The sequence below is a fragment of the Solanum dulcamara genome, chromosome 9 (genome assembly GCF_947179165.1).
Source record: "Solanum dulcamara chromosome 9, daSolDulc1.2, whole genome shotgun sequence".
NCBI lineage: Eukaryota > Viridiplantae > Streptophyta > Magnoliopsida > Solanales > Solanaceae > Solanum > Solanum dulcamara.
The window spans coordinates 7,704,178-7,730,039 of NC_077245.1; the positions used below are offsets into that span (position 1 = coordinate 7,704,178).

General features: G+C 33.0%; 3 protein-coding genes and 1 pseudogene across 4 annotated transcripts; 2 read left to right on the forward strand and 2 right to left on the reverse strand.

Annotated features, from left to right (window-relative positions):
• Positions 1 to 5: 5 nt before the first annotated feature.
• On the reverse strand, positions 6 to 9,063 carry LOC129902500 (serine carboxypeptidase-like 12). The gene is made up of 20 exons (XM_055977761.1): positions 8,897 to 9,063; positions 8,230 to 8,476; positions 8,033 to 8,155; positions 7,805 to 7,907; positions 7,657 to 7,694; positions 7,407 to 7,505; positions 7,044 to 7,130; positions 6,820 to 6,951; positions 6,406 to 6,477; positions 6,111 to 6,232; positions 5,896 to 6,009; positions 5,745 to 5,791; positions 5,586 to 5,646; positions 2,224 to 2,444; positions 1,643 to 1,739; positions 973 to 1,219; positions 776 to 898; positions 548 to 650; positions 400 to 437; positions 6 to 248 (listed from the first exon to the last, which is right to left on the reverse strand). Exons 1-20 carry the CDS (start codon positions 9,061 to 9,063, stop codon positions 99 to 101), a joined length of 2,391 nt encoding a protein of 796 aa, XP_055833736.1. The 3' UTR covers positions 6 to 98.
• A 3,637-nt stretch (positions 9,064 to 12,700) lies between these two features.
• LOC129902730 (uncharacterized) lies at positions 12,701 to 17,622 on the forward strand. The gene is made up of 6 exons (XM_055978104.1): positions 12,701 to 13,279; positions 14,473 to 14,563; positions 14,670 to 14,830; positions 16,006 to 16,033; positions 16,174 to 16,282; positions 17,221 to 17,622. The coding sequence occupies exons 1-6, from the start codon at positions 13,019 to 13,021 to the stop codon at positions 17,300 to 17,302; spliced, it is 732 nt and encodes a 243-aa protein (XP_055834079.1). The 5' UTR covers positions 12,701 to 13,018; the 3' UTR covers positions 17,303 to 17,622.
• Positions 17,623 to 18,703: 1,081 nt separating this feature from the next.
• LOC129902501 (probable ADP-ribosylation factor GTPase-activating protein AGD6) lies at positions 18,704 to 23,162 on the reverse strand (annotated as a pseudogene). The gene is made up of 3 exons (XR_008770105.1): positions 23,025 to 23,162; positions 22,595 to 22,684; positions 18,704 to 19,527 (listed from the first exon to the last, which is right to left on the reverse strand). The product of XR_008770105.1 is annotated as a probable ADP-ribosylation factor GTPase-activating protein AGD6 (transcript).
• Positions 23,163 to 24,131: 969 nt separating this feature from the next.
• On the forward strand, positions 24,132 to 25,794 carry LOC129902502 (ribonuclease MRP protein subunit POP4-like). Its single transcript, XM_055977763.1, has 4 exons — positions 24,132 to 24,369; positions 25,231 to 25,272; positions 25,383 to 25,438; positions 25,528 to 25,794. Exons 1-4 carry the CDS (start codon positions 24,132 to 24,134, stop codon positions 25,792 to 25,794), a joined length of 603 nt encoding a protein of 200 aa, XP_055833738.1.
• The last annotated feature ends 68 nt before the right edge of the window (positions 25,795 to 25,862 follow it).

A 25,862-nucleotide genomic window follows, 5' to 3' on the forward strand; every position in this document is an offset into this window, starting at 1 on the left:
ATGTACACATAATAAGTTGATTAGCAACATAAAAAATAAGACATTTAATTTTTCAAACATGTTGAATTGCATTACAGTATAAAAATTGTATTACATTGTTAGTGTATATAAGTGAAATAAAAAAAGGTTTGTATTAAACAATGCAAACAATCAAAAAGTTCATCAGAAATAAGTCCCACTCCATGAGCATATGAGATCCTGTAATTGAATTCACCATGAAATGTCGCCGGATTTCCCAGTAAATATCCCTGAAACCATTTGAAGGATGCAAAATAATAAGACACCTATAGCTATTCTTTCATGATGTTCATGAAGTCTCTAACTATGTAATAACTTGTACCTTAATACAAAGTAAAAGAACTCATTATGTAAAAAATGTTTACAAAAAGAAAGACAAACCTTAAGATCAATAAATGGCTCAAGTCCCTTCTCATTTCCTGCATTACCACAACACATCATCAGAATGGTGAATGATTAACCAAGGGGATAATAAACAAATGATGGTTCTTGGAGGAAAACAACAGTGAACTTCATTATAAAATCCCACCGGTTGCTATGAGTTGAGAAATGATTGGTATGCCTATTCCAGCATAGGAGTCCTCAGCCACACAAAATGGATTTCTTAAGAATTCTGGGTGATCATTGAACCACTGAAAAGAAATGGATGAATTAAATTAAATGGCAAAGCAAATTGAAAATAGAAATTTAGTTTTCAGAATCTGTGTCACACAAAAGTTTGAAATTAGAACTAAGAGGTGCAGGGAGGTTTAATTACCTTGTGTAGAAATTGATATGCATGATGACTAGCTTGCAGATCATCTGATTGACGAGCCTCTGAAGTTCTTGCATAGGAAAATCCAGTACCAACTGGAAGATCTAAGAATATAAAGCTTGTTACCTGTTGAAACAACATTTTAGCTAGTCTGCAAGCTTATGAATATTCCAAGATTAGTCACTGACAGATCTGTTCACCTTTGTCCATGTATGAGGATTCAAGACCAGTGAGGGTAAGCTACCATTATATTCCGCTGGCTTAAAGTCACCGTACTCCACAGGCTCAAACGTTATTGGGCCTATCTCAAAGAGAAGGCCAGATAAAGCAGAGCAGTCAGGGCCTCTAGTTAGCCATAGAATAAGAGGGTCTGATTTTGGATTAGACTCAGATTTAACGAAGTAGTAGAATAGCTGCACATCATCTGAATCACCCACTCCTATGTACCTGAAAACACCACCTCATGCATTAATACTATTTGTAGTATTGAATGCTGAACTTCATTATTTGCACATACTTGTTTGGCTACGAGTGTTTTCACTTTAAGCAAAATATTGAAATATTGGTTTGTAATGTAACTCTGTGGCTTCTTCTTCGAATCCTTTCATGATCTCGACGAAAGAGCGAAATACTGATTTCCCCTCACAAATCATCAAATTTCACAAATCCAACTACCAACTTCCACAAACTTGGTTTAACTTAATTTCAAATTCTCTCAACTGTTTTAGCTACAGACAAAGATAATTCCCTATTGCATCCAATACAAGTCAATTAAGTATAAAATGTTTATTTTCTGAAAGTGTTCAATCATGTATACTTTGAGAAACAAAAACAAGATTTAAACATAAAAAAAGTATCTTTTACACTTACCCAGTTTCAAGTTCAAAAGGAAGTGGCCCTGGGAATCCTGGAAGAAACTTAACAGGTGAACCAGCAGCCTCAACACACTTTGGAAAATGTATTATTTCTGCAAGAAGAAGATGCATAAATGAAAACAGATTGCAGCAAAGCACAAGATTTTGCTTTCTTTTGGCCCTTTTTTTTCTTCATAGAGAGCTTTCTTCACCAACTCTCAGGAAATATATAGAGTAGCAATAATATGAGAGACAAAAGCAATAAAATAGAAAAATATTCTATTTTCATGGCCCAGTCACGTTGTAACTTAAAAAATTGTTAATTAAATATGCATATGCAGTTCATAGAGATCCAGCACATCTTTTCTACAAATCAACTTCCCATGTGAATATGAATCTGAATGAACTCTTCTCCTATACCTGATGTTTGGATTCTGAGGAAGTGTCTCCATATAACATAACAAACAGAAAATCTTCATTCGCATAAATCACTAATTATGAGTATTATTTTTCCTTTAGGGATAGGAGATAGTGCATCTGCTCATTAATTGATATTACGTACAAGAAGCAAATTCTGAGAACAGAAGGGATTTAAACCTTGAACACCTACAGAGTGATTCGAGACTTTCTGAAGGACCGGAGCTTCCCTTTCTTCTAGCCATTTCCGTGTATTGTTGGCGAATATGCTCAAGCATTGTGTGTATGTATACAGTTCGGTGTTGAGATAAGAGAGAGAATCGATCTGACGGAAAATTCGCCGGCAAGGCTTTGGCGGGAATGGGGTGTGTCCGGTACCGGCGATCGGCGACGGGATAAAGCTGGGAAAGGACGGTTTATTTGGGCTGAAATTGTTGGGTTATGGGCATCGTAGCTTTTGGGCTTAGTGGGTCACGTGAGACCGGGTCATTTGCACTTTTGTTACTATTTCTGTGTTTGCTCTTTAATTTTTAACCCAAAAGATGAATTATTTTTTTGCTCATGGGACATATGTTTGTATTTTATATCATAATATTTCATAAATTTCGTCTCTCATCATTTTAAAGAACTTATTGTCTATTATTATTAATTTAATTTCTCCGCATAAAAATTAAAAATCAACAAATTTAAAAAATAAAAAGTAAATATGAACTCATTTTTTAAAAAAAATTGTGTAATTAAATGAGTGAGAAGGGGGAAAGTCCATAGATAGCTAATTTTGGTACCTCATTTAAAACATATTAAATTAACAATTTTTTATAAGTTTAGCCATTTCAAAATTAACTTTAAATATAAAAATTTGCATGTAAAATTCTGAAGTTTGATTTATAATTCCAAACTTCAAAACTCTTTTTGCTTTTGATAATCCTAACTTTTAAGCTTGATTTTGTATAAGAGTACTAGTATCAATTGACAAATAATATACCTTAGAGTGAATTTTAGTAAATTACGTGGTTAAATTTATTATCAAATTATGCTTCATAAGGTCGAGAGATATCATGTTGAAAGAACAACATGTAGTGGGAAAATCAAAATTATTTAGGTTCTTATGATTTGCTAGTTTATTTTAATTATATCTAAACATATTTTGTAGTCAAATTCATTAGAATAGACTTTTATTTTTAATAAAGTAGGTCATGTACTATTTAAATTGAAGTATTTCAACCTATTTTAGTAGAGAATTTTCAGTAGATTAGTTGATTGGCTACCGAACTTTCATCTTATTGACGAGGGTTCAATCCCACCTTGTAATTTTCCTTCCACAATCCACATTATAAAGAACATTTATGATTCATCGATCACATTTTGAGTAAAATATTTTTCATCAAATCCTGATTGAGTTAAGCAAATAAAGTGTTATTTCTTACTTTTGGGATAAAGACACACCGGACGTTAGAGTATCGAGAGACCCTTTTCTTAGTACGAAAGGATCAGGAAGGATATATTTTTTATTGTATCAGTTGTCATGTCCACAACAAAAGTTAGATAGCCAAGTGAGCGGCTAATTGTTGAAAGCATCCAAGCAGTAAATCCAAAGATGAGTGCTCTCTTTTTCTAAATTTTCTAGAGCTTCCGATAGCACAATTGAAAATACGATGAGTTCTTTGCCCTTGCAAGGATGGATGGACAATTTTTTTTTAGAATTCAAAAGAGTGTCATACGAGACAAGCTATTTATTACAATGATGTGTGTAATTAAAGTGAAAGGAACTTATGCCACTGGTGATCGGACTATTTATCTAGTATCTAGTATTGGGATCGGAACTAGTCAAATAGAAACACTATTGGGTGGCGCTTCCTCAATCACAACTTGCCACTTAGCTAACTGCCAAACAAGGATACAAATCAAATTCTTGTATAAAACGTAAATCGACACGTTTAATAAAGCAGTCGGTATGATAGACAATCTACTTTTTTATTTTACGATAAAAAATCCTTCATAATTATTGGCATATTCGTATCGACAGTTAAACTAACACTTTTTCTCCAATCAACCACATTAACTGATTTATTATTTAGAGTGATAATAACTTGAAGATGATAATAATATCATTTGTCTTTAAAAGGAGGAACTCATATACACCTATCTACTTATCTCTTTCCAACATATAAATTTAACCAAGTTATTAATAGAGGTGAGAGATTCCTACTTTAATTGCAATTTTACATTTGTTAATCATGTTGGGTTGATAACATATCCTTTTCCTTGTTAAAAAATCTTACTGATACTAAACTTATAGTATTAAAAAAAACCAAGAATGTCCTTGATCCTCTATAAAAGAAAACCCATTAGTTGTTGTATTGATTTAAGAAACTAATTAGGTCATTCTATATTATATATACTTACGTTTATAAACTTCATGCTTTTGGTAAAATACACGTTATTACTTGTTAACACCACCACAATTATTGACGTGCCTCTTTGTTTGATTTTAGGTAATTTTCATTTTATTATGAGCTAAATTTCGACTTAGATGATAATAGAGTTAGATCGATCTCAATTTATAACTTTACTCGATGTTAAGAATTTTATATTATTCATATAATAGATGTTTAGTTTTAAATAGTAGAGATATTGAGTTTCCACATTAATAATAATGAACTTATTTGATATTTTCTTATACAATCTGAACGATTCTAATATTGACTTAAATTCTAAAGTTATTTCATATTAATATAAATGCGAACTTTTTTATGAATCTAGAGAATCTGTGATAAATATTAATCACAATGATAGAAAAGTTCACATGATAGGTTATGGAACTCTTAACACTTTGTTTGGATGGTTGCTACCTATTGTATTTGTAGTTAATTTAAATATAATATTTACTTTAATTATTATTTAATTTTATCGTATGGAAAATCCAATTTTGTATAATGATTGATTTGATGTTCCCGCTTTGTAACTTTTTTTTCTTCCTATTTTGTGTTTGTTTGTTATCCAATAATCTTAGTTTACCCTTTATCCTACATTTTTATAGTGGCTTTACCTCATATTTTACTCTTTTTTTTATAGATTTGTCATTCAAATTGCTGATGTTTGACATTAAATAACAATAAAAATTAATACAATCTATCCAAACATTATATTCAGCAAAATAATATATTCATAATATAACAGACAATATGATACATTAATATTTGACCTGTTTCTCCACCAGCTGGGTAACATCCATTTCGAAAGCAACTTTAAATATACGAGATTGATTAAATGATATATATGGAGTAATTTTTTTTTATGAGAAATTATACATATATCATATCTCTGAAAGAACTTGAATGGAACTTGGCCAAGGAAGAGAAGTTAATTTGATGCCTTGCTCAATAAACTCAGAACAAAAAATGGAACTAACTTATTATTGGTTCAAACAATTTGTTTCTAAATACATAACCACTTAATTATAGAATCAATTTCAATATTTTGATAGTTCACAAAGAGGTTGAAATGTATTCCACATTCATCAGAGAGGTTGATAAGATAACCATCTCCTCAGCATGGCTAGACATTCAACAGGCTTGTACTCTGGAGCTGTATGTCCTCCTCCCTGAATAAGAGTTCAACAACAAAAATAAATAAAATGTTAACTTGCTAAAGAAACAGGAGAAAATGAAACTAGTTGATAGAAGTTAAATAGTTGCTTTCCTTCACTGTGGCAAATGTCATTTCATTTGAATATGTCCTCGTATACCTGCACTTTTTATTACAACAAAAAAAAAGGGAAGACAAGAAAAATTCAGGTTCAGGCATGTTTCAAACATAAATCAAAGAACATTCATTTAGTTTTGAACTTACCCGGCAACTTGACCATCAACAATCCATGGTCGCCAATCATCAACAATAGAGTAGTTAAGAGATCTTATCCAAGCTTCCGTTGATGTGTAAGGGATCAGCGTGTCATGATCTCCACTGTTTTATGAAATACTGCAAATTTAGTAAATTCACATAGAGAACCTATTGTTTATGCAACAAATTTACAACTTAATAGACACAAGATATAATTACTCAACCTGTATATTAAGGACCTATAGCCTTTGACACTGAGATTTGCATGATATGGTACGCTGTTTCCTACTATCTTTTGAAAAGGCAAAGCATCGCCAGCACATCGCTTCCATTTTCCAATACTACCCTGCATGGGATAAGATCTCTAGTTAGAGACCAACGTCTTGGAGCTAATGTGGGATCCACTAAAGGACCTACTGGTTAGGTAAATATCTAATGCGTTCCAACTTTTGTTTGTGTTGCTCCCAAAACATTAGAATTCTACTTTTATGACAAAACAAAAAGAAAAAGGAAACATACTCTTCGAACATGGAGGGCCTCTCTAACTATTTCATCATCAGCCCAATGGTAAGAGATCTTTTCCCAGTCAAACTAACATGACAAAAAAGGAAAGAAGGTAAAATATGAATAACAATGAAGTGCAAAGATCAGAGTAGAGGTCCATGTTTTTCCTTATTCAAGCTATGACACTGGATAGAGGAAAAAAGACTTACCCTCAACCGGTTTTACACCAAGTTGGTTAATGCAAGATATGCCTTGTGTATATAAACTTTTATGTTAACTAAAATATGTATTATTATCACTTTCATTTGTACTAGCTCATAAGTGATAAGGTCAAAATACTAAAATTTGAGTTGTTGAAAACACCCGGAACAGGCAAGTATTTCCCTAGAGAGTGGATGATTGGCAGGGATAAGAATCAGCTATTCTTACTCGACATCTTAATCGTCCAAGATATAACATTTCATCAAGAGACCTTCTTTGGCCTATCCATTTTTGTGGCCTTGGCGAAGCAAACTCACACTTGGGCTCCAAAATGTGCGCATTGGTAATTCCACCAAGCATCTATAATAATCGTAGAACTTATATTAAGCTGTCAAATAAACCAAGCACTAAGATGAACGCAGCACAAGAGAAATGAATTAATAGACACAAACCTGATCATAAGTCTGCCTATCATTCCAACATTCTGTGTTGCTAGGATGTATGTCAAAATACTCTCCTTTACAGTTTCTTCTCAAGGACTGTTCAAGAGTAGTACTCCATTTAATCAGTGTAGTATGAAGAAAATGCTAAAAAAAAAATTTAACTTCTATGCCTTAACAGTGTAAATATTTTTTACACTATAAAGTTACTTAAAAAGATAATTACATGTACACATAATAAGTTGATTAGCAACATAAAAAATAAGACATTTAACTTTTCCAACAGGTTGAATTGCATGTACAGTATAAAATTTGTATTACATTGTTAGTGTATATAAGTGAAATAAAAAAAGGTTTCTATTAAACAATGCAAACCTCAAAAAGTTCATCAGATATAAGTCCCACTCCATGAGCATATGAGATCCTGTAATTGAATTCACCATGAAATGTCGCCGGATTTCCCAGTAAATATCCCTGAAACCATTTGAAGGATGCAAAATAATAAGACACCTATAGCTATTCTTTCATGATGTTCATGAAGTCTCTAACTATGTAATAACTTGTACCTTAATACAAAGTAAAAGAACTCATTATGTAAAAAATGTTTACAAAAAGAAAGACAAACCTTAAGATCAATAAATGGCTCAAGTCCCTTCTCATTTCCTGCATTACCACAACACATCATCAGAATGGTGAATGATTAACCAAGGGGATAATAAACAAATGATGGTTCTTGGAGGAAAACAACAGTGAACTTCATTATAAAATCCCACCGTTTGCTATGAGTTGAGAAATGATTGGTATGCCTATTCCAGCATAGGAGTCCCCAGCAACATAAAATGGATTTCTTAAGAATTCTGGGTGATCATTGAACCACTGAAAAGAAATGGATGAATTAAATTAAATGGCAAAGCCAATTGAAAATAGAAATTTAGATTTCAGAATCTGTGTCACACAAAAGTTTAAAATTAGAACTAAGAGGTGCAGGGAGGTTTAATTACCTTGTGTAGAAATTGATATGCATGATCACTAGCTTGAAGATCATCTGATGGACGAGCCTCTGAAGTTCTTGCATAGGAAAATCCAGTACCAACTGGAAGATCTAAGAATATAAAGCTTGCTACCTGTTTAAACAACATTTTAGTTAGTCTGCAAGCTTGTGAATATCCCAAGATTAGTCACTGACAGATCTGTTCACCTTTGTCCAGGTATGAGGATTCAAGACCAGTGAGGGGAAGCTACCATTATATTCCGCTGGCTTAAAGTCACCGTACTCCACAGGCTCAAACGTTATTGGACCTATCTCAAAGAGAAGGCCAGATAAAGCAGAGCAGCCAGGGCCTCCAGTTAGCCATAGAATAAGAGGATCTGATTTTGGATTAGACTCAGATTTAACGAAGTAGTAGAATAGCTGCACATCATCTGAATCACCCACTCCTATGTATCTGAAAACACCACCTCATGCATTAATACTATTTGTAGTATTGAATGCTGAACTTCATTATTTGCACATACTTGTTTGGCTACGAGTGTTTTCACTTTAAGCAAAATATTGAAATATTGGTTTGTAATGTAACTCTGTGGCTTCTTCTTCGAATCCTTTCATGATCTCGACGAAAGAGAGAAATACTGATTTCCCCTCACAAATCATCAAATCTACAAATCCAACTACCAACTTCCACAAACTTGGTTTAACTTAATTTCAAATTCTCTCAACTGTTTTAGCTACAGACAAAGATAATTCCCTATTGCATCCAATACAAGTCAATTTAGTATAAAATGTTTATTTTCTAAAAGTGTTCAATCATGTATACTTTGAGAAACAAAAACAAGACTAAACATAAAAAAGTACCTTTTACACTTACCCAGTTTCAAGTTCAAAAGGAAGTGGCCCTTGAAATCCTGGAAGAAACTTAACAGGTGAACCAGCAGCCTCAACACACTCTGGAAAATGTATTATTTCTGCAATAAGAAGAAGCAGAACTGAAAACAGTTTGCAGCAAAACACGAGATTTTGGTTTCTTTTGGCCATTTTTTTTCTTCATAGAGAGCTTTCTTCACTAACACTCAGTAAATATATACGGTAGTAATAAGAAGTCAACATTAAATAGAGAGACAAAAGCAATAAAATAGAAAAAATATTCTATCTTCTTTTCCTCATGGCCCAGGCAATGTTTATACATGTTGAAACTTAAACTATTGTTAATTAAATATGCATATGGAATTCATAGAGATCCAGCACATTTTTCTACAAGTCAACTTCCCATGTGAACATGAATCTGAATGAACTCTTCTCCTATACCTGATATTTGGATTCAGAGAAAGTGTCTCCATATAACATAACAAACAGAAAATCTTCATTCGCATAAATTTTGAGATAGTGAATCTGCTCATTAATTGATATTATGTACAAGAAGAAAACTTTGAGAACAGAAGGGATTTAAACCTTGAACTCCGATAGAATGATTCGAGACTTTCTGAAGGACCTGAGCTTCCCTTTCTTCTAGTCATTTCTGTGTATTGTTAGAGAATATGCTCAAGCATTGTGTATATGTATACAGTTCGACGTTGAGATACGAGAGAGAAATCGCGCTGCCGGGAAATTCGCCGGCAGAGCTTTGGCGGGAATGGGGTGTGACCGTCGACCGTTGACGGGAAAAAGCTGGGAAAGGACGGTTTATTTGGGCTGAAATTGTTGGGTTATGGGCATCGTAGCTTTTGGGCTTATTTGGTCACGTGAGACCGGGTCATTTGCACTTTTGTTAATATTTTGTGTTGCTCTTTAATTTTTAACCCAAAAGATAATTTATTTATTTATTTATTTATTACGGATAAGGTATAAATTTATAATTTTGTATCATAATATTTTATAAATTATGTCTCTCATCATTTTAAAGAACTTATTAATCATTAGATATAAATTTAATTTCTAAAGATAAGAATCAAAAAATCAACGTTTAAAAGATAAAAAGTAAATATGAACTCATTTAAAGAAAAAATTGTATAATTGAATGAGTGAGAAGGGGGAAAGTGCATAGATAGTTGGTTTTGGTACCCTATTTAAACATAGTTAAAAATTAATAATTTTTTGTAAATTTAACCATTTCAAAATCAACTTTAAATATAAAAATTCGCATGTAAAATTCTGAAATTTGATTTGTAGTCCCAAACTTTAGACCTTTTTTTGCCTTTGATAATCCTAACTTTTAAGCTTGGTTTTGTAAAAGAGTACTAGTATTAATTGACAAATAATATTCTTTAGAGTGAATTTTAGTAAATTACATGGTTAAATTTATTATCAAATTATTCTTTGGAAGGCCCAGAGACATCATGTTGAAAGAACAACATAAATTTAGCCAGAAAATCAAAATTGTTTAGGTTTTATGATTTGCGAGTTTAATTTTATTTATATCTGAATATAATTTGTAGTCAAATTCATTAGAATAGACTGTTTATTTTTTAGTTAAAGTAGGTCATGTACTATTATCAATAAAAGTGTTTCAAGCATTTTAATAAAGAATTTTCAATAGATTAGTTGGTAGACTCAATCCCACCCTGTAATTTTCTCCCTAAAATATTTTCCATCAAATCCTAATTGAGTTAAGCAAATAAAATGTTATTTCTTGCTTGGGGATAAAGACACCAAACATTAGAGCATTGAGAGACCCTTTTCTTAGTACAAGAGGATAGCAAGGATATATATATATATATATATATATATTTAGTGTATCAGTTGTCGTGTCCACGACAAAAGCTAGGTAGCCAAGTGTGAGGCTAACTGCTGAAAGCATCCAAGTAGTAAATTCCAAGATGAGTGCACTCTTATTCTAAATTTTCTAGAGCTTTCGATAGTACAATCGAGACAGCGGTGATTTCTTTGCCCGTGCAAGAATAGAGCCAATTTTTTTTTTGAGAATTCAAGAGAAGGTCACAAAAGATAAGCAATTTATTATTACGATGTGTGTAATTAAAGTGAAAGGACAATTTATCTAGTATCTAGTATTAGAACCAGAACTAGTCGAGTAGAGACACTATTAGGTGGAGCTTCCTCAATCACAACTAGCCACTTAGCTAACTGTCAAACATGGATAAAAAATCAAATTCTTGTATAAAACGTAAATCGACACGTTTAATAAAGTAATCAGTACGACAGATAATCTATTTTTATATTTTACGATTAAAAAATCTTTTATAGTTATTGACATATTCGTATCGATAGTTAAACTAGCACTCCTTCTTTAATCAATCACATTAACTTATTTATTATTTAAAGTGATAACAACTTAAAAGATGATAATAATATCATTTGAGTCTTTAAAAGGAGAAACTCATACACACCTACATACCCTTCTCTCTTTCCACACTATAAATTTAACGAAGATATTAATGGAGGTGAGATATTCCTAACTTTAATTGCAATTTTAAATTTGTTAATCATGCTGGGATGATAACATATAACTTTCCTTGTTAAAAAATATTACTGATGCTAACCCTATAGTATTAAAAAAAACAAGAATATCATTGATCCTCTATAAAAGAAAACCCACTAGTTGGCGTATTGATTTAAAGAAACTAATTAGGTCATTGAATATTATATATACTTACGTTTATAAACTTCCTGCTTTTGGTAAAATACACCTTGTTATTACTTGTTAACATCACAACAATCATTGACGTGCCTCCTTGTATGATTTAGGTAAGTTTCATTTTATTATGAGCTAAATTTTGGATTCAAGATGATAATAGAGATAATAGAGTTAGAATGATTTCAATTTATGATTTTACTCGATGTTAAGAATTTTATATTATTCACACGATAAATATTTAATTTTGAATATGCAAAGATATTGAGTTTCCACATCAATAATAATGAACTTATTTGATATTTCCTTATACAAATTTGAACAATTCTAATATTGACTTAAGTTCTAAAGTCATTTCTTATTAATATAAAGGCGAAATTTTCTATGAATCTAGAGATCAATCGGAGATGAATATTAATCACAATGATAGAAAAGTTCACATGATAGGTTATGGAACTCTTAACACTTTGTTTGGATGGTTGTTACATAATGTATTTTTGTAGTTAGTTTAAATACAATATTTATTTTAATTATTACTTAAATTTTATTGCACAGTATTGTTGTTATGTAATGACGAAAAATCTCATTTTGTATAACGATTGATTTGGTGTGCTCGCTTTGTTACTTTTTTTTTTGTCCTTTTCATTTTATGTTTGTTTATTATCCAATAATCTTATTTTATTATTTACCCTACATTTTTATAATAGTTCCACCTTATATTTTACTTTTCTTATAAATTTATCGTTTCAATTATTGATGTGTGACATTAGATCACGATGAAAATTGATATAATCTACCTAAATATATATTTATTAAAATAACATATAATATAATATAATACATTATGTTAGTACAATATAACATAATTAAATATATTTATAGCATAATACAATATAACATAATATAATATATTATAAAACGATAGGTAACAACCTATAAAAATACAAAAACCCCCAAAAAGGCAAATTAAAAAAGCCAATTTTGACACGTATCTCCACCACCTGGGTATCATCCAAAATAGAATACAATTGAAAATAATAGAATACAATTGAAAATACGCCCTACTCCATCAACTTAGGGTCACCTCATAATTATGGGCCCTTAAAACGCAAAACAATTTTTGTTACAAAACGCAGGCGGCTCACGCCACCACAATCCCTCCCATCTAATTATTGTTCACAAAATCTTTTTCTACAATTCCCCCTTTTCTTTTTTCCTCCAAATTGGATTCCGACTCTATCTTCTCTTCAAAAACCTCAAAATCCATGGAGGTTTTCCATCATTTTCTGCAATTCCGATAAATTAAACTATCTTTATCTGTACTTTTTTCCGTCTCTCTCTACATATACATACAGGCGAAACAGTTTTTTTTTTTTTGTGTGTGTGTTTTGAATTGTTAGGGACATGGAGGTGGTGGAGGTGAAAGGTACAAATCCGATCCAGTTGGTGAGAGCTAAATCGGACCAGGATCGGATTAAGGTGAAGAGAAAAACGCTAGAGGCTGTTTTACAGGAATGCCAACGAGCTCTCGAATTGCTTAGTACAACTGCTTCCGTTGAGGATGACACTGATGAATCCAATTCTAGCAGTGAAGTTGACCGGGATGCTCTGGACGACTCCGGTCAAGGCTCATCTACTACTCCTGCTGATACCGAGACCGATGAGGTCAGGTTTATTTTTGGGTTTAATTGTTAATTCTGTCCATAGTTGTGATTAATTTCTTGTTCAGCTTTATTTGCAGTGGAATATTTTGTATATGCTAAATAGTGTTTTGAATTGATTTAGTTTGCATCTTTTAACGTAAACATGAGCTGAGCTAGAAAAGCAATGTATACAGCGATTAACTGTAGCTGAGAAATTTGAAAATTCATCTACTTCGATTTGAAGAAAGGATGAAAATAGAGAAGAGATGTAAGAACCGGCGGACCTAGGAATTTTATGAAGGGGTTAAAAAAAAAGTAAACATGCTAATCAAAAAAAAAAAAAAGCTTATTTGGATTCGAGCCGCGAGCTAAGACAAGCTAAGTGAAATATTGAACCCCATTTGCTTTTGAGCTAGTCCTTTTGCTTATGCTCAAGAGGTTCAATGTTAAATATATACACATAAATTAAAATTTTTATCTTATATATACAGTGTAATTTTTTAACGAATGGGGTTCGGATGAAACCCCTGAACTGCACGTGGGTCCGCCCCTGGATGTAAGGCATGTGGTTTGCTTACTATATACAGGAAGCAAAGCTATGGAAACAGCAAATACATAAGTTTTAGTAGTTTCAACTGGAAATTCAGTTTAGTTTGAGAGTTATACATGCTTATGTTAGCCAGAGCAGTCCGATTGGCAAATATTATGTTAAATCAGGAGAGTTGTAGAAATCAAGCTGTATGTACTTCCGTACACTCATTGTAGTCAGAGAACTGAAGGTGCTTTTGAATGCCACTGATATAATTAGCATAATTGTATTTATTTTGTGGTTCTAATTTGAGACAGTTTTGATGCTTTACTGCTGCCTTAACCTCTAAAAGGGTTTTTGGTTTCGACTTTGTGTTGATGGACAACATCAATTGTATAGTAGAAGAATTGGCATGTGCTATGTTAGTTTATTTGAGTTGGTCATCCTTATTATCTTTTTATAAGTTATTACATACAATATTTGCTTTGAAGATATGCTGGCTTCTCATTCGACTGGCTATGAAGTATTGATTGGCTATTAGTGATTCATGCAGACCAACGCCACTGTCCCACTCTATTCTTTGGAAAGATGGATTTAGGGAATCCACTTATTAAGTTTAATTTATGTGACATCAACCACAGCAAAAAGTTTGAAAGTGTGTTATGTGCGTCTCTTTTGTTGTGCAGCTGCGAGATCTCCTGAAATCTAGAGTTGAATGCTCAGATTTTCTTCAAAAGCTAGAAAATGCTCAAGCATCTGTTCCGCAAAACTTAGCTGGTATGTTTTCCGGAGAGTTGGTAATTATTTGACCTCCGAAGTCTCATCAGTTTCCTTCTCAAGTGGGATCATGGTAGTAATAGATGTGTTTTTTATTGTGTTGTAGAAGAAGGAAGTTCGTGGGACATGGTCAGTGAGAATGACCTTTGGGAAGGTGGAAATCCTGAGTTAGATGGAGAGGACTACGTTTTAGTTAGGCAAGAAGATATAGTGGATGGTATAGCTTGCTTTATGGCTGCATACCTGTTGTCTCTTAAGCAGACTAAGGTATGTATGTTTCCTTAGCAAAACAGACCTGATCTTTTTGTTCCCTAAACTGTTGGTTCTTTCCTTTATTTCCTCAAGTTATCTGTAGAAACATAGCTCAATGCAACATCCAGTGCTTTGGTTTTGTTTCCTTGTAAATGTGTTCATTCAATTCATTAAATTCCTTACCTTTCGACTTCATAAAGAAAATGCTCACCTAGTTTTAATCATCTTTGTTATTTTCTTGCATTCTTATCCTTATCTTAGCGGTTTGTTTGTACTTTGTAGCCCTCTAGACATGATATTAAGGAGAATGATGTATTGTTGTTACTTCACTCATTTAATTTACTTTCCTCGAAAATAGAAACTAATTGAAATTAAAAAGTTAGACTTTGTGGAGTGGGAACAATCTTAGAGGAGAAGTCCTAGTTATAAACCATTCTGCTGTAAATAATGTAAATCAGTCTCTTGGTTCTCCTAATAGTCAGGTCATTTGCTTTCTGCAGTCTGAAGAAATTCCTTCTATAGTAAGCCACTAAGCCTGCAAAGATCTGATGTTGTCCCCTCTGCCTCAATATTATGACTTATTTTACATCCTTATATTTCGACAACATATATTCTTTCTTGCTGTGAAAGAAAACACTATTGGTTAAAAATAGTGTTTAATATTGCTTGAACAAACTTCAAGATTTTTTTTCATTTTACTGTTCAAATAAAAATTTGATATGATGTTTTTTCTTTAAGTTTACTTTTCAATAACCATCTTAATGTTGTTTCCACCAATAGTAATATGTTATAAAACTCAATTCAACATCTTTGATTCTCTACCTTCTAATGATGTTACATAAATTGAAGCAGAGGGAGTATCTCTTCCTGCAAAATCTGTCCACTTGACTTGCTGAAGGTCATTTAACATTTTTGTGTTTTGGTCATAAAGGACCTTGATGTAAGAGTAATAGTTGATAAATTATCCAAAAAAAGATATTAGTTGACTAATTGATCAATTTTGGTTGATAAGATTGAAAATAGTTTTTCGGGGCCAATTGTGCTTGAGGTTGATGTGATGATTCATGATGAATAGTTTCATGGCATTCATATCATTATACAGGATGAAAGATAATCTCAATTACTTTTCAAAGTTACTTTAGTGTCTCTTCCTCTCTAGGAGGTTTAATTCTTTGCACAAATTTGTGCAGGATTTGACACCAAACCAACTTCAAGATGGTCAGTTGAATCTCTTGCTTTCTTCCAACATTTCTTTCTACAGATACTTATTAAAAAGAAAACACTTGTGTTCATTCACACTGCTTCAGTTCATTTTCAAAAGTTGGATTGAGAAAAGTGACATTAGATTTTCTTCACAGCCCTCAGCAAGACATTCTCGTTGAAAAAGAAGAAAGGAAAGCTCCGGAAGGCATGGGATGGAAGCAAAGTTATTTACAATGTAGCATCTTGGGGAGCTACAGCTATTGGGTAAGCCAACCTATTATTCAGCAAAGTAGTTCTGCTATCTCTTTTTTTTTTAAATGGGTAAAGCAGTTCTGCTCTCTTCTATCTCCATGTAGTCAGGGATGACAATATTCTGTGTAAATTCTTTCCTGGTCTTCACTAGCACTTTCAATAATAACTTCAAAGCATGTTTGCTCACTGTAAGGTGGAAACAGAATAGAAAGTCAGCTGAACATAGTTTTCTTCCTTATATGCATATCCTGCAGACTATAGTAACAGCTGAACTAGTGATCATAACTTAAGAAGTGCAAAACAATGTCCAGACACTTGAGCAAGGAAATCTATCAGCCTTCATGAATGAGCCTGTAGTCTTTCAGCTCCAAGTATTCTCTAGCTTTTCTTGGCCAGATGCTCTCCATTCTCCTACTAAAGTTCTTGCCATGTCATCATAATGGTTTATCACTAGGTTTCCCAATCCAAAGCACCAAATAGGAGGAGAAACCATAAAAAGGATATAAGAATGCTACACTTTATGCTGTAGACAACAACAGACCCAGTATAATCCCACCACACTTTAAGTTTAAGTTGTACCCAAGTTTGTCAAACTGTGCTCTTTGCTATATTATTAAAAGTTTATAATCCATGAATGTGGAGAAGGGGGAAAAAGCAGTTTCAATTGTCTTCAAAACTGATTGAATGTGAACTGGAAAGAAACAAGGGACCGAGTGGTCATTTAGAATCTACTTTGTGCTCTAAACTTGGTCTAGTTTGCATAGTATGATACATCAGTTGTTGCCAAATCTGAAGTTGACGTTCAGATTAATATACTCATCTGAATTCTATCTTTGGCATATGCTTGATTCACTCGTTTGCCTCCTCGGAAGATTGAAGGATTCTAGCATATCCTAATGAATGCAAGTTTTATTGATATCATGTGCCTAAATATGCGTGCTTTAAAACAGGATATACCAAAACCCAGCTATTCTAAGAGCTGCATCAGCGGCATTCTGGACTTCCTGCCATGTAATATCGAAGCTCTTATAAGCAGCAGTTCTGGTTTAGCTGAAATCCCGAGGCTTCGTCTGAACATTGTGCGTGTGCTTGTGCCTTCCGGGTTAGGTTGTTGGTTCCTTAGTGTGTAATATAAACGCCATTCTTTTGTTTAATCATGTAAATATTTCGCCAATTGAATAGCCTGTGTGCAGAATGATTGGGCTTAGTCTGATGATCTTGTTTGATTATTGATTCTCTACCAACTGCAGTTGATCATGATGCCTTCTAAATTACTTTTCTTTTTAGTCCGTTTGAAAAAAGAATGTATATTTTCTTTTTTGGCAATTCTTTAATTTCAACTTTTCACCTGATCAGACTAGACTATATTGGATATGTTGTTGTGGTGGTAGTGTTAGTTCTAGCCGTTGAATTTGAAGAGTAGTAGTTAATTTTACATTGATGTGTCTTGTTTGTATGTGTAGAATGAATGAATATGTTAAAAGTTTGTGATAATATCATCTGAAAAATTAAGTTATGTTTTTCAACATGTCTCTTTACGCGTGCGCTAGCTTCCTCTTCTTCATGGGTCACATATATGTATCAAGAACTATGTGATTCCTAATGAAACAGGCAATAAAACCACCTTTGTCACCATCATTGTAGTATTTGTATTTGTACTATTAATAAAAACAAGATTTGAAAACAAAAAATGTAAAAAAAATTAAGAATTAATTGTACTGTTCACATATATATACCTATATGTCCCTGCCACTATTCTAGTACATACCACTATCATTACTCATTGGAAATCAAAGCTCCTAGTGGCAGGGATAAAGGCAAAAGACTCACAAAAACCTATTTAGTGCTCCATGCTTGTGAACCAGGAGGGAGCAGGGGCAGAAATGGAGTTTCCAATAGAGCTCGATCCATTGAGACAAAGCAGATGTGAGCAATGGAAGGGATCTAATTTGAATAAGGAAGTTATTTGTGGACTGATTTTGATGTTTTACCAGAAGACGAGAGGCACTATACATATATCATTTAATGAATTTAGCCCAATTGCCGATTCACTGCACTTACCTATTTTGAATCAACCAGGAATGTTCACTTAGCCACCTTACAATGATGCCTTTTCACTTTCACAAAGCCATCCACCAATGAAGCCTTTTCACTTTCGACAGTTCCTAAAGCGTAAGCGATGCAATAACTTAATTCATCTCTCCTCAAGAATCCTCACCGACAACTTGATTCATAGGTCATCAAGAATCCTCATAAGGGTGAACTCAATTGTTTTTACAGCCAAAAAAATCCCTTTTGTGACAAGTGAAGACTCGACATAGATGGCTACAAAAGCCTAAGCACATCAAAACCTGCAACATACAATTCATGAGCCAGAACAAGAAGCCAAAACCATTTATCCAAGATCTCTTATGTCCATATGCAACACAGAAATCAGACATACTAAGCAAAAATCTCCAATATATAGGACAGAAACAGGAAAAAAATAGACAATGCAAAAATGGTCTTTACAAATCCAAATGTAACTTAAACGTTTTTTTGCCCCGAATAATGGTCCTCAACAAGAGTCTAATTCTGCTTGCTTTTGGCTCTTTCTTCTTTTACAGGAGGAGCAATTAACCCAACCTGCTGGCAATGGTACAAATATCAACTATATTCAGACACACAATTCCTTTTTTCCAATAAGACATGGAGAAAATTGAATGTGGGAAGGCAAAGAATTACAAGGGGAGTTGCAACATGTACTGCCGTCAGAGGAAACCTCCATCGGTCCATTTGGAATCTATATTTCCAGCATGAACAGCAACATGTTTATTGTTGGATGCACTCTGGTAGTGATTATCAAATCCATCACCCTGACCATCATCCCATCCAGCCCAGTCATCGTTCTTGTTGTTGGATGCTGCTGCCCTCTTTGTAGGATTTACTTTGCTCTTGTCTTCGTTGTCCCAATCATCCCACGACCCAGAGCTGACAAAATTAGTGTTCCTTCCACGGGACTGGGCTCCTCCAGAAGAATTCCATCCTTTAGAATCCTGATTAAAGTCCTGATAATAGCCATTCTTTTCGCTTTCACCTCGTTGCCAGCTATCATTCTTCCAGGTTGGACTTTCCTTGGTATATTCCTCTACCTTCTATGAAGCCATGGCCAAGACTCCTTTCATGATACCCCAACTCTTTTGTCCAATCTCACTTGTTTTTGCCGTGACAACATTGACCGTTTCATTGACCTTGGTATCATATCCACCTTCTTTCACCTGTAAGAATAGGATTGGCACACGCATCTCAACGGTCATTTAACTACACTGCTCTTTTTTTCTAAACAACATACCAGAGATGAAATGTAGACTATATGATTGATAAAAAATGAAAAAGAGCAAATACAAATAAATAAAACTGAAGAGCAGGCTTTTAGCAAGCACGTAAACAACTTCAGAGAGAGATAATTCCAACTCAGATGGAAAAAAGCCAACTGATGCATTCAACAGCAATTCTCATGCTTATGGAATACATAGTAAACTTTATAGACTCCAATGCATAGAAAAGGGACTTATATACCAAATAATATATCTCTGGCAGAATATAAGTTAGCTCTTGTTCAACTAAAACACATGATACCGAATAGTATTATATCCATCGAACAACAACTCTTTTCTACTACAGAGATATATCGTAGGAACTATAGGGACACCATTGGTCTAAATAATTCCATGCAAGTGTACCCTTTCTTTAACTAATGCAAGTGAACCATTATCCCAGATAATTTATGGAAAATAAATAGAACCAAAAGAGAACATTATATATTTAAAGGGTTGAACTGATCCAAACAGGTATCAGATGTTACAAATTTATATAAGCACCACATAAGGTGTGTAAAAATTGTATGGCAGAGAAACGTAGAAACACTGGTGAGACTGCAGAGGCAAGAACTTTGTTTATGATATAGTCCCTAGGGGTGGCAATTGAGCAGGTCGGGTGAAGTTTGGGCGGATCATAATGCGTTAAGACAACAATTGGGTCAAGACCCAACCAAACCCAAATTAGTTTGGGTCAACACGGGTAGGTAATAGGTTATATAACGGGTCAAGACCTAAACCCAACACAATTTTTACTAAGCTTAATTATTTTATTTGTTCTTTTAAACTATTTTAGTACCTAATAATATTATTATTTTTCTTTATTATGGCTATATATAACATATCAAATTGAAAAAAAAAACTTAAAAATATTTTAACAAGATTTCTCATAACTCAATTCGGGTTACATATCAACCCAATTTTTAATGGGTTGAAATGGGTTGGTTAATGAATGGGCGAGTCAATAACCAACCCAAACTAAAACGGGTTGGGTTGGATTTGATTTTTCCACCCCTAATAGTCCCCAAGATTGTTATTTCTTTACTTCCCTAAACTCTGTTCAGATGATATAGAGAACGTCACTCAAAATCCAGTTTACATGAAGTTAGCAGAAGACAACATGAACCTCTGTGGGAGGTGTCTTAACCCTAGAACTAATAAATAGAGTAAAATATTTACATGGTTTCTGACTAAAACAAAAAATCTGACACCTCGCTCAGCAACTAAATTGTTGATTGAGCTGTATTTGGTTGATTTATAGAATTTTGGGTTGAAGCTTTAGTTGCTCATCTGGTTTTTATGTAATAGTACCTCAAAGACCTATTGTTTGTCAATAGCAATGGCATCCACACCAACTTGTGTGCATTTAACCTGGTACCCGCCACCTCCCACCAACACAAATACCGGAAAACTGTCTCCACCAACACTCAGGTAGATGGGAAGAAATCCTCTACTCTCTTTGTCTCAATATATGCGGAATCTTTCAAATTTCGAGAGTCAAAAACAAATTTTTCTTTGGCCGTGATCTTTTTATATGCCTTAAAAATATTTTGAATTATTTATTATGAATTATCGTACTTTTTATGTAGTTTCCAAATATATAAATTGTATTTACAAAAAATTAATGATTCTGGGTCCCGAATTCACGGACCAAAATTAAGAGAGTTGACTCTACAAATTCAAACTGTCACATAAATGGATAGAGGGGATAATTTTTTTGTCTCAGATTTGAACTCCGGTCTTCACCCTTGGGTGCTACCTCAAATGGTTATTCTTAAAGATCTCCAAATTGGATCCAAAGAGCTTTCTTTAGGATACTTTCCTCTTTTAATTAATTGTACTCCTCTTTCAGCACCACCCATTGCAAATCAAGATTCAAAATTGAAAAACCTCAAAGTATGCCACGTAGATCCTCACATATCCTATGCTGGGATCCTTTTCACATCCCTTGAACAACCCTATATTCTTTTTAGTATAACCCTGATGTTCGGGTCAATTTGTATGCATCTCGACTATACTGTTGAGTACTACCACCACCCACCAACTCAGGTAATAGTAATCACCAAAGCTTAGGTAGATGGAAAAACCACTTGAAGCAAAACACTACCTTAACCACACTGAAGAACCATCCCTTTCCCATTCCCTCCCCCGCCCGCTAAAGAAAGATCATATGTGTCATAACTTTGAAATCATCCATTACTCATAAATTTTATATTGATTGAATCTTGTCCCTTTTTAAAAGAAATTAAAATCCCAGAAATTTGTCACTCTACCAACTAGTTTGCAGCTTTTTTCTGCTTCTATGTCTTATTCTTAAAGTGTATAATAGAACTTTTAGGAGAGAATTAGTTGCAATTTGGACTTTACCTTCTAAAAAGAATGAATTGCAATTCTAATGAACAAAGCTTGTTCTTGGAGACTTTCTCCTCATTGTATCCACTATATGTACTACTTGCTCTCTCTATAGCATTTGGTCATTTCTAATCTGGTATAATATAATTTTTGTATAATCGCACATCCATCTCAACATTTGCATGTTACCACAGTATTGTCCCCCTCCCCACCTCCCCCACACAAAAAAAATTAATATTCTAGAACACTCATCATCGGGATATGATAAGTCTTACAAATATTGCTAGAAAATACACCTCAAAGATTAAAACATAACATTAAACTCACTTAAGATAGTATGGAAAGAACACAAAGATGACCTTCTCTGATTAAAGTCTAATTACAAAGTATTGTTAAAAAGTAGACTACAAAACAAGTATAGCCATGGAAATTGATATAGAGAAAGTGAGAAACAAAGCACCTTATAAAGTAAAGTTGGCTAAGTGGCAAGAGTGGTTTGCTTGACTCGAAAAAAGGAATCAAGAGATATCTCGAGAATTAAAAACAACCAGTGTATCTAAAGTAGAACACAATTACATAACCATTAATTTTAAATCCAGAAGTCAAATTAAAATACCTTAGTAGTCAATTCCTTTGTCCCCACTTGAACCACACTTGCAGCCGACTGTGCTGTCATTGCAGCTATCATAGATAACCTACCAAATTCCTACACAAACCACATCGCAACTCTATCAACTATAAGTAAGTAGACATAATACAGCGCAGCAGAATAGGTACAATCAGTTCACTCTTATATGTATTTTATTATATAATAATATTTCCTACGTCCCAATATATGCAACATTCTTTTCCATATATCTCAAAATGTTTGGCAAATTTTATACAACTTTGGAATTCAAATTCATTAACTACTCACATTTTTAACTTTGATCAGATGTTTATAACCCAGATTACTTTTCAACTATCACTAATATAATATATAAGTTCACATATAACTTTTGTCCAAGCAAATCACAAAATGTAAAATGTAAGGGAAGGCGAACAACCTGAGTAACAACAGAAAAAACATCCCTTTGCTGATTCATGTTATTCCTGGGCATTGGGGCAGGACCTGATCCAAAACCCACATACTTCCCTCCTTGAGAGGGCGGAAGCCCATCAGGCCGGGACTCATTCTCTACCATCTTCATTGCAAAAAAGTTACGTATAAAGTTGAAATTAATTTTAATCCATTTATTTGCGACATAACATTCATAACAAATGAAATAATAATAGTAACCAATTAAAAAGGAGAGGTTTTTTCGGAAAAAGGTTTTGCATGTTTTAGGAGAAAGATGAAATATGGGGTACGTAGTAGGATTGTTCTTTTATTTTTTTTATTTTTCATAACAAATGAAATAATAATAATAATAGTAACCAATTATTTTATACTAATAAAATATAGAAAAGTTAAACGACTAGTCAAAAAATATTAAAATAACTAACTTATTTATTAAACCTAAATTTAAATAAAACATATGTATTTTTAAAACTTTCTTTTCTTTTGAAATAATAAAAATAAAAATAAAACTTATACTAAAATGTGATTCTATTTTGTATTTTTTTTAAATCCCCCTTTTCTTAGATAGTAACTTACTAAAATAAGATAAAAATCAAAAATATTTAATTTAGATATAAAAGAAATATTTAAGAACTAAAAATTGTGTAAAATCTCAAATTCGGTTAAAAAGTACCTGTCTACATATATTATCTTAAAGCAATAAAGTTGACCAAAATTATTTTAAAATAATTTGAAAATATTTGAGATTTATTATAAAAATCAATTATTTCAATTTATTTAACATTGAAGATGACTAAAATTAAAATAAGACGATTAAACATCCATTAATTAACAAAATATTTAGTTAGAAGAAATAATAATAATAATAAATAAATAAAACTGAAAAAATGTGTAAAAATAATAGTTTGTGTTATGTAACGATTAAGAAGTTTGAAGACGTTAATTTTGAGCACAGGAGAGCCAAAATTGGGTGTCAACAACCCAAACATTCTCATACATCAATTTAACACAATTTACTTAATTTTCATTTGCTATTATTATTATTATTAGTATAACTAAATATAAAGCTTGAAGGAGAGAGGGGAGCACAACAATGGCGAACGAAATAATGGCTGAACAACAAAATAAACGAACAATGGAGGCATTAGAACGAAGATTCGTTCAAGCAAAAGCTGAAATTCATCATCAACAGCACAAGAACAAGAAAATCATTGTTACTACAACAAAAGCTTCAGATGAAAACAACGTTGAACTCACTTCTCATGGTATCAATTCTTCGCTTTCGTCTCTCAAATCAATAGAAACTTCCTCAGCTCCGTCATCCAAAAAAGGTTCTGTCTTTTAGCTTTTCCTTTCTGTTTCACTTGTTTTTAATATATATCAATTAACTAACGTGGCGGACCCAGAGTTTTCATCTGGATTATTCGAATTAAAACCCTTGAAATAATTATGGATATGTTTGTTTGTATTTTTTCAACTGTGCATTTTTATGCAAAAAAAAAGAGGCAGAGATTTAGTGCAAGAAAGTTGAGTAGTTTTGCCCTTGTTGATTTTACTAGGTGCAGTGAATTTAGATCCCGCTAAATCAATCAATATATTTCAATTTTTATTTTTTTGAAATTATATTATTTGTGATTCTGCTCTTTAAGTCCTGAATTCTCCATTTTGATGATATCCTCCATTGTTTCGATCAGCTATTTATCTTCTTCTCTTTGTTTGTTTAAATTGCTCATATTGATGCGCAATTGCAGTCTAGAATTCATCAACAACAGCATAAATTGAAAAAAAAATCACATCCTTAATTATTTTGAGGGCTTAATTCAAAAGCAAAGAATAATTCAGATGAAATAATAGTACTTTCCACTGTTCCAATATTTGGCACTATTGCTATTTGATGCATCAAACCATTTTTTTATTTTGTCCACGACTTTTTCAAAGGATTTCTAAAGTTATTGTGATTTCTAGAGTGAATTTGTAGTCTGTCTAGAAATTTTAAGAACCCTAAGTTCAGTGCTAAACCTTGGATTTTTTTTCCTGATATTCTCTTTGATTTAATTATAAACTTTTGGCATCCAAAAGCAGTGTAATAGTAAGTTAGACATTTTAATGAGATCCCTCTTGATTTCATTTTCCAAAAATAAATAAAAAAAGAACGCTTTTTGATTTATCTCATTCAAACATTCCTGGTTTAGATGTAGGCCATATATCTTTTTCTGGCCATACATCTGCTCAAGGTACAACCTTTCCTCTATATTCTTCTCTTGCATTTTTATCCATAGAAAGGTATATATGAGACTAATCCAGGATGCTAAACTATCATAGATGTTGAACTTGAATAATCTAGGATACCTTCAGATATCCCATTCAGTAGACGATAATCTTCTAAAAATTACCACCGAGGTAAGAATACACATGATCAGAATAATGCTTCAGGTATGCGCACTATTAATTAATAGCTTCTTCATTACTCATCCCTTTGTTTATTGCAGATTTCTAGTAAAAACATGACTTCTAACGATATTTTGCACGATCTTCTTCAACATGGTGATTCAGCGCAGAAATATATGCAGGGGTCAAAAAATGTGAAAGTTGATAATTGGATTCCTCTTGATAATGTTGTTCAAAAAAGAAGCATTGCTACTGGAGCTCGTAGTCGGGCTTTGCAGAGACGGTCAAAGAGATCTAAAAGACATATGTCCATAAAGCAGCATAAGAAGTTTGGATCATTTGATTTGCCTCAAGAGTCTCATAAGTGAGTTGAGTCTACTTTTTGAGTAACACTGTTTTAGATTGTCTTTTGAAACTTTCTGACGTTCTCAGTGAG

What these genes read in the sequence shown, in the direction of transcription:
- LOC129902730 (XM_055978104.1), top strand. Translation starts at nt 13,019, where the DNA reads ATGGAGGTGGTGGAGGTGAAAGGTACAAATCCGATCCAGTTGGTGAGA. An exon ending in TGTTCCGCAAAACTTAGCTG is followed by an intron (nt 14,564 to 14,669) that starts GTATGTTTTCCG and finishes ATTGTGTTGTAG; the next exon opens with AAGAAGGAAGTTCGTGGGAC. An exon ending in TGGGGAGCTACAGCTATTGG is followed by an intron (nt 16,283 to 17,220) that starts GTAAGCCAACCT and finishes GCTTTAAAACAG; the next exon opens with GATATACCAAAACCCAGCTA.
- LOC129902500 (XM_055977761.1), bottom strand. Translation starts at nt 9,063, where the DNA reads ATGGCCAAAAGAAACCAAAATCTCGTGTTTTGCTGCAAACTGTTTTCA. An exon ending in ATCCTCATACATGGACAAAG is followed by an intron (nt 899 to 972) that starts GTGAACAGATCT and finishes TTGTTTCAACAG; the next exon opens with GTAACAAGCTTTATATTCTT. An exon ending in TTCTCAACTCATAGCAACCG is followed by an intron (nt 438 to 547) that starts GTGGGATTTTAT and finishes GTGGTAATGCAG; the next exon opens with GAAATGAGAAGGGACTTGAG.
- LOC129902502 (XM_055977763.1), top strand. Translation starts at nt 24,132, where the DNA reads ATGGCGAACGAAATAATGGCTGAACAACAAAATAAACGAACAATGGAG. An exon ending in AGCTCCGTCATCCAAAAAAG is followed by an intron (nt 24,370 to 25,230) that starts GTTCTGTCTTTT and finishes TTCCTGGTTTAG; the next exon opens with ATGTAGGCCATATATCTTTT. An exon ending in TGGCCATACATCTGCTCAAG is followed by an intron (nt 25,273 to 25,382) that starts GTACAACCTTTC and finishes TGAATAATCTAG; the next exon opens with GATACCTTCAGATATCCCAT.